This window comes from Cydia fagiglandana, chromosome 10 (assembly GCF_963556715.1).
Source record: "Cydia fagiglandana chromosome 10, ilCydFagi1.1, whole genome shotgun sequence".
NCBI lineage: Eukaryota > Metazoa > Arthropoda > Insecta > Lepidoptera > Tortricidae > Cydia > Cydia fagiglandana.
In genome coordinates this window covers 17,927,172-17,935,822 of record NC_085941.1, presented here as the reverse complement: position 1 = coordinate 17,935,822, position 8,651 = coordinate 17,927,172, and the positions used below count along the sequence as shown (strand labels likewise).

At 39.5% G+C, this 8,651-nt stretch overlaps 1 protein-coding gene across 1 annotated transcript; it reads right to left on the bottom strand.

Annotated features, from left to right (window-relative positions):
- Positions 1 to 3,991: 3,991 nt before the first annotated feature.
- LOC134668253 (uncharacterized) lies at positions 3,992 to 5,112 on the bottom strand. The gene has a single exon (XM_063525742.1). It carries the CDS (start codon positions 4,950 to 4,952, stop codon positions 4,173 to 4,175), a length of 780 nt encoding a protein of 259 aa, XP_063381812.1. The 5' UTR covers positions 4,953 to 5,112; the 3' UTR covers positions 3,992 to 4,172.
- Between the last annotated feature and the right edge of the window lie 3,539 nt (positions 5,113 to 8,651).

Here is an 8,651-nt window from a genome sequence, read left to right as displayed (position 1 = left end):
TAAATAAACAAACTACGATAGTAAATTGGGTTTCCAAAAAAACCCACAAGCTACATTTTTAAACCCAAAGTTTATTTTTTATTTTTGAAAGGTTTTTTTATTATACTGGCAGTCAGTTTATTTAAGTCTAGTTATAATTGTCCAATAATTATTTTAAATTAAATTTTCTTTATAAATTAAAAAAATCAAAAAGCAGAATACCAAAAAGATGTCCTTAGGTTGGTCCAAAAAATACGTTGATTATTTGTAGTGATATTTTTGTTACTTACGTCTTAGTAAACAAAATGTCATTAAAATACACACACGCAAACCTTTCCTAAAATTATCAAAGATATTATTAATATGTCTGTCTCTTACAATTTCTCGGGACTATGGGGTCCCGGACATTTGGAAGGCGTGCGTGGGGCCGAAGCCAACACGTAGAGGCCCCTTATAATAAGACAATACAATACAATACAATACAAATACTCTTTATTGCACACCTCATTACAGAAAACAATACAAATAATACAGGAAGAAGAGGTTAAACAACAGGCGGTCTTATCGCTAAAAAGCGATCTCTTCCAGACAACCTTTAGGTAGCGGAAATTAATAAATTTATGTCATGTCAGTAGGTGTTTCAAATTCAATATAAGAATTTTAGCACAGAAAAAAACACAATACAAAACAGTATAAAAGACATACAAATAAAAATAAAATAAAATAAGATTTACATAAATACACATATCATACATACATAAAATTATATACATATACACATATATATACATATATATACGTAAAAATGCCAGCTATAGGGAAAAGGAAGCAGGTAAAAGTATTACGGAGCAGATAAAAAGTGAACTTTAACGAGTCTCTTGAAAGAATAAGGAGACTGGGCGCACCTTAAGTCTGCAGGCAGAGAATTCCATAGTCGTACAGATTGAAAAGTGAAAGAATTTGTATAGAATTTAGACGAGGATGACGGGACAGAAAGAAGCAAATTCTGGGAGGACCTAACCGAACGGAGATAGCTGAAACGGTTTTTAAGATAGCGGGGAGTTGCGGGGTTAAAAAGAATGGAATACAGAAGTGACAAAACGTGGGAGTTACGACGTAGGCGAATAGGGAGCCATTTGAGCTGCGACCGGAAGTGGGAGACATGGTCATATTTGCGGAGCCCAAATATAAACCGTATGCAGATGTTTTGGATACGCTCAAGCTTATTAAGTTGCTCCTCAGTGAGATCGAGATAAGCAACGTCAGCGTAATCCAGAATAGGGAGAAGAAGAGTTTGTGCAAGGGCAATTCTAGTAGGAATGGGAAGGAAGTTTCGTAATCTCCTGAGGGAAGCAACTGCCGCGAACATCTTCCTGCTGACTTCGCCCACCTGAGGTCCCCACGATAAGGTACTATCCATAATGATGCCAAGGTTTTTTACCTTCTGCGAGTAGGGAATCAAAACGCCATTGAAGTAAATAGGTGAGAGGTTGTTAAAATCAATTCTGGGAAGCAGTTTTGGGCTACCTATTATAATAGTCTGTGTCTTTGACGGATTTACTTTTAGGCCAAAACTGCGACTCCAATTCGAGATTTTGTCGCTATTCACTTTACGGATAACAGACGTGAGTTCGCCAATAACGCCCTGTGAGTAAATCTGAAGATCGTCGGCATAAAGGTGATAATGTGAAGTTAGGTTAGAAGTAATTGAATTTATAAATATAGAGAACAACAAAGGAGACAGCACGCCACCTTGCGGAACGCCAGCCAACGTGTTGGACCAAGAAGAAAGACAATCATCCACCTTTATGCGCTGCCGACGACCACTCAAGTAACTACGAAACCATCCGACTACCGCAGGAGATATATTAAGACAGCGTAGTGTTTCGAGGAGAACATCAAAATCAACGGTATTGAACGCATTGCTAAAATCTAGCAGCGTTAACACCGTTAATTTTTGATCGTTCATCCCCGCCCGGATGTCGTCAGTGATCTTCACGAGTGCAGTAGCCGTACTATGACCAGAACGGAAGCCAGACTGTAAGGGATTTAAAAGATCATGAGTATTAAGGTACGAGGTAAGCTGTTGGTGAACGAGACGCTCAAGAACTTTGGACAGGAAAGGGAGAATTGAGATGGGACGGTAATCAGAAAATGAAGAAGGATTAGACGTTTTAGGTATAGGAACGATACAGGCGTCCTTCCAAAGTGAAGGAAAGGAGCTGGTGGAAACTGAATTGTTAAGAATGACGGAAATGACGGGAGTAAGTAGGTCAAGGAGAGGGAGGATCATTTTACGGCTAACACAATCGACACCAACGGCATTAGACGCTATGGACAGTACGCTCTTCTTAATATCACTGTCGTTAAAAGGAACAAGACAGAAAGGAGACGAGTCAGGAGTTGGAAGAGAAGAGAGGTATTTAAGAGTCTTAACTTTATCAGGGCCACTAAACTCAGCGGAAGTAGAGAAATGCTTGTTAAGCTGATTGAAGTTAGTATCCCTCGGACAGTTCTGTTGAGTCTTTCCAACTCCTAGCGACTTAAGAAATTTCCATACTTTCGCAGGGTCACCATTTTCAACTGACTGGTGGATATGGCGTCGCTGGGCATCGCGACAGATGGTACTAAGTACAGCGGTTACGTAGGGCATGGTAGCGAGCCTTGTTAGCATCAGTGGGGTTGGACTTGTACCTAGATTTGGCAGAGTCCTTTTTCACTAATAGTGCCTTGATTTCCTCAGTAAGCCAAGGAGCAGGAAGATGCTTCACCTTAATCGAGCGGACTGGGGCGTGCTCGTCATAGAGCTGGGTCAAAAAGGAATTAAAAAGTGACACCTGGTCATCAACAGAAGCAGCTCTAGAGACAACATCCCAGTCAATTGCTGATGCGCTTTCACGAAGTTTAGCTACATCCATCCTACCAAAATTACGTTGTAGAAGTACTTTAGCTTTAGGCTTAGGAGGTCTTACTTTATAAGATAGGAAAAGGAGGTCATGATATGAGAAAGCATCAGCAGGATGCTGGCCATACTTGGCGACATGAGAAACCGAGGACGTGAGAGTAAGGTCAAGAAGAGACGGAGTACAATTTGGAAAGTGGTGCGTAGGGCCAGAAGGGAGGATATTCAATTTACAGGCATGTGCCAGAGATTTAAGAGACCGCGACCGATGGTCGTCTCTGCGGAGGCAGGTATTGAAATCCCCCATTATAATATGGTGGTCATAAGATGGCATGAGATCTTCAATAAGTCTTTCAAGAGAAGCGAAATAATTAATAGTAAGTGACGGAGAGTAGAACACCCCAAGGAGAAGCTTCGTATGGGAGACAGAGATGTCTAGAAAAAGATACTCAGCGGTGTCTGAGGAAGGAGAGTGTGCTGACGTGACTATAATGGAAAAGGGGATGTGAGAACGTAGATAGATAGCAACTCCACCGCCACCTCTGCCCAAGCGATCGTGACGTATTAGGTGGAATCCTGGTAAAGAAAAAGAGGTGGAAGGCAGGCAGGGTTTAAGCCAGGATTCCGAAACTAGTACCGCATGAATATTTTTTAAGTCAAACGTCGCGATCAAGTCACTGTAGTGCGCAGGAATGCTTTGCGCATTAATATGTACAATATTAAAATTTTTACTAACGTCACTGAATTCCGAGCTAAGTAAATCATGGAGTGACGGTGGCAAGCTCTTAAAACTGTCATCAGTAACACTTTCACCTGAAGAGAAAGACACGAAATGATCAAGATCAGAGGCACTGCTATAGCTGGACATAGATAAACAAAACAAATAAATATATATTTAATATCGATAAATAACACGTACACGTAATAAAAATATAAAAGTAAAGTTAATACACTAGGGCACTAACGCTACCTGCCAGCATACTAGAAAAACAATAATAAAGTTACAATAATTTTATCTAACTTGACAGCTTTTTCGACATATAGGAAAAACAAAATGCAATTTAGTACTGTGGCAACACTGATCGGGTACGTCAAAAGTGACAGCAAACTAGAAAGCATCAAACGAAACATTTTAAATAAATAAAAAAGAAGGTAGAAAATAACATGTTACAGTGATGTTACACGACTAAATATGAACTAACAAAAGAAAACAGAATTATAACACGACCAAAGTCAAGAGTTCGCATCGCACCGGACAGTATAAAGTAGCAAGACAATCGGTTTGTTATGATCAGGACTTGGAGACTCCACGCCTGGACCTCTTATTCGACTCTTGCTTTCCTTGAGGAGCTTCCTTATTCATCGGGGTCGGAGATGGTGCCACGGACGGTCCCGCAAGCGCAGCTACATCAGCGGACGGCGTAGTCGGAAGCGACTTGACTTCAGCAATGGAATTTGCACGACGCTTCACCCCATCCTTTCCGAGGATATACACGTCACCGTTCCACGTCCAGCAGCTGCGGACGCCAAAGCGTTCGCGGGCCTCCATAAACGCAGCGTGACGCGGCTTAGTTAAAAACTCACCCAGCGTCACCCCGGAGCCCTTTAGTTCCACCTTATTGAACCACACGTCGTCTCGGATTGCGGTGTCTATGAACTCAACAAGAACAACGCGAGGTTTCTTGTCACGGCCGCTGCGCCCGCCCAAACGACGGCTTCGTTTGATATCTACAGCGGCTAAGCCGTCACGGGCGGCCTGAAGTGCATTGACCACGAGAACCGCTGTATCTTCAGACTCTGCCTCTGCGATACCATGCACCAGCAGCATGCTGCGACGGGAGCGTGTCTCGATTTGATCCACCTGGCGGGTCACAAGATCCACTTGCTTTTGAAGCGACTCGAGAGCTTTCAATACAAACTCCTTGAAGGCGGCGAAGCTGGAAGACACTAAAGCCACCGAAGGATTGGCTGGGTCTGCTTTGCTGAGGCTTGTTTGAAATTCAGCCATCTGCTGCTTAAATTGGTCTGCCAAGCCTGACACGGAATCTTTGATAGAAGCTACTTCAGCCATTGTTTGTGTCAAAAAAAATTATTTGAGTTTATAAGTGCAACTTTCCGGAAAAGAACAAGGAAATTACTGGTAGGTGATTAGCACTAATAATACATAGATTTAATTTACTTTTACTTGCCAAAAGTTGTTAATATATATTTTTAAATAATAAATGTTCTGCACAAGATGTTGCTCAGTTTTATTCACCTACCCGAAAAAAAACAATTAAATTAAAAAAAATAAGACAATTTACTCTAGGTAAATGTAATTATTATTATACTGTTTAATTCATGCCGCAGTTAAATTTTTGAGATATCCTGTAACGATGGGCCTCATATAATGGTGTCTCGGCCTAATAGATTCCGTTTAAGACGAATGGGCCGCCTCTAAAATATATCGGCCAGTTTTAGACTCACATAATGCTACACAGTTGTGAGAAATATCCATCAATGTTTGAACGTTTGACCACAGCTTTAAGACCGGATCCATAAATGTTGCCAGTTAATTTTATCATGTGACAGTGTAATCAATTTCATTTAGCTTTGGCTAATTGAATACTTTTGTACCAGTATGTAGACAGTTTTTAATCGCTCACGATTTCGTGTGTATAGTGGTCAGCTACTTAACCAGGCAGTCAAGCATAAGTTGCGTTCATATTCGAAGTCGCGCAAGATGTATGGAGTCGCGCGCGAGAACCCAATTCATGTTAGCAGGTCAGATATTAATACATTTCGACATTGAAAAAATGAGACTGTCACAAAATGAAATCCGCATCATCTTTTTATAAAAAAAAAAATGTTGGTATACAGGACGTAGGTACGGGTGTTGAATTCAAATTCTAAAATCGGAAATCTTCCGCTTGAACACCCTATAGACAACACAACAAATACATAAGACAACTGGGTAGGTACAAATCCAAAAAGCTCATTAGGATGAATCATTTGAACATCCAGCGTTCTTACTCGAACATCTTACCTACTTTATAAATATATCTTGAATAATCTAAGCAGGGATCGGTTGCCCTCACTATTAGGACATTCTTATAGTATGAACTTGGACGTTCCCTCCTCCAACGATTCGTAGCACGAGATTGACAGACCACCTTTTCGGAGTCCGTTTGAGGCGTCTAAGCCAGCATAAACACATTGACAGTCAATTTTTATTTTGACTAAAACTCTACAAAACCAACATAAAATAGCAGTTCTAAACTTTTATATCCTAACCACATCTAATTTGGACTGCATTTTAGTCACTTTCAGGAAATCTTTGTGGTTTTCCTCTATCCTCAACGACACTTTAAATAACTCAATCAAAACAGGGGCCAGTTTATGTCCAACGTTGTGTTCCAAACTTCCAAATTGTTAAAGCAATACAGTTGTTTTATTTTAAATAAGCTACATGGATATATTATTAGATGATTGGATATAAATTATTGTTCATTATAGTTAATATACTTTTTCGGAAATTGATTCAGTTATTGAAAGATATTTCCAAATTTTCAGTGAGCAAAATCGCATTTTGCTCACTGAAATCAATTCAGTCTAAAAATTTGAGGTGAGCATAAAAATCCAAAAGACTCACATTACCTACAACAACAAAATTAGTTAAACACAAACACACCCCGGACACTGGCGATAAAATGTATGAAAGAAACGCGTTCCTACGCACAGACTGTGTGCGTAGGTAAGATCGTGTAGGTAAATAGGCCAAGCAATAAGAAGTTATAGAGGGAAACGCTAGGAACACAATTTTTGACTCCGTAACTTTGTTTGGACTAGTTAGGAGGTGAACATATCAAAAGTCCCCGGCCGTAGCCCCGGTGCTGGGGGGTAGAGGGGGGAAAGAAGGTCTAATTTTTCGGTTTTTCACTTATATCTTGGAAACTTTGCGTTTTAGCGACATGATCACTAAGACAAACCAAAAGCTGATAAAATTTGTTACAAGTTTTATTCAGTCAAGTTTTTCGATATCTTGAATAGTTTTTGAGATATCCGCTCTTGAAAGTTTATTTAGGGCTTTTTATTTTATCTTGATATCTACCTTAGTGTAGCTGCTAGGCCGAGTTTGGTATCATTTTCGTATAAATTGGGGGCGCTGAATTCATTTTTGGTATCACATTGACACCATTCCTAAGAAAAAACATATAAAATTTAAACAAATACCTTTTTTTTTAAATTCCTCTTCACGCTTAAACCGCTCAACCGATTTAATTGAAATTTGGTATACTGATATTTTGAGTCCCAAGGCAGGATATAAGATACTTTTTATCTCAATAATCATCCTTTAAAGTTGTGAAATGGAGTATGGGGGGAATTCAGCTTCGTCGACTAAACTGAATTCTTGAGGTTAATACTGCTTAAAGTAAGGTTTGAAGTCATGCTTGGTATCATTTTCATATAAATCACAGATGTATACCATCCTAAATTTCATCTAAACCGGTTCAGCGGTTATTGACTCCCCATACAAATTTCCACCCCACTTTTCATACCTTCAAAAGATGTTTATGGTTATAAAAACTATCCTATGTCCCGTGTCGAGACTGAAACTATTTCTATACCAAATTTCAACGAAATTGGTTCAGCGGTTTAAGCGTGAAGAGGGATTTAAAAAAATATATTTTTTTAAATTTTGGTTTTACTTCGGAATAGTGTCAATGTGATACCAAAAATGAATTCAGCACCCCCGATTTATACGAAAATGATACCAAACATGGCCTAACAGCTTCACTGATGTAGATATCAAGATAAAATTAAAATCCCTAAATAAACTTTCAAGAGCGGGTATCTCAAAAACTATTCAAGATATCGAAAAACTTGACTGGATAAAACTTGTAACTAATATTATCAGCTTTCGGTTTGTCTTAGTAGTCATGTCGCTAAGACGCAAAGTTTCCAAGATATCAATGAAAAACCGAAAAATTCGACCTTCTTACCCCCCTCTACCCCCCAGCACCGGGGCTACAGCCGGGGACTTTTGATATGTTCACCTTCTAACTAGTCCAAACAAAGTTACGGAGTCAAAAATTGTGTTCCTAGCATTTCCCTCTACAACGTTTTTTGAGCATTCATTTCCTGACCTAAAACGCGTACCATGCTTGTGTGAGTGAGATAAGACGTGCGAGGGTTCTCGCCAGTTTGTTGTCAAGTTCGATGACCTCAATTACTCAAAACTCATTGCGCGAATTAGGAAGAAATAAGAATCGTATTATGTTGTAAGGTGGGTATCTAAGCTCAATTTATACAATAGTTTCCTATTTTGAATCAGTATAAACAAAGTAACGAAAATTTTGTAAGGAAATTCAGGCCACCAACATATTACGTAAGTTGTAAACATGATTTTTTGTTCATATAGGTATTGTACTGGTTTCAATGTGATCTGATAGGTTTTGTAAATATTTGTTTAATATTAGAATATATTTCGTGGCCTCCGTTCTGCGCACCGCGTCGTCGCGTCCTTGCCGGCCGGTAACTGTGAGGTAACCGAGAGCGGGTAGGCGGCACTTTCAACGGGAGGCAGGGAGTGTCCATACTGTACGTTAGTACTCTTTATTATACTGTGACACAAAGGTGGTCGACTACATTAATTTGATTAAGACTATCCAAACTCAAACAATAGTTATTTCACGGCAGATGTCTTTTCACCTGTCAAAGCATACGTATGATTACCGGTTGATTTACAATTGCTATAACCAGTAATAAAAGGTCAGAAGAATATACTGTC

Coding starts and splice junctions, on each gene's coding strand:
- LOC134668253 (XM_063525742.1), bottom strand. CDS start 4,952: ATGGCTGAAGTAGCTTCTATCAAAGATTCCGTGTCAGGCTTGGCAGAC.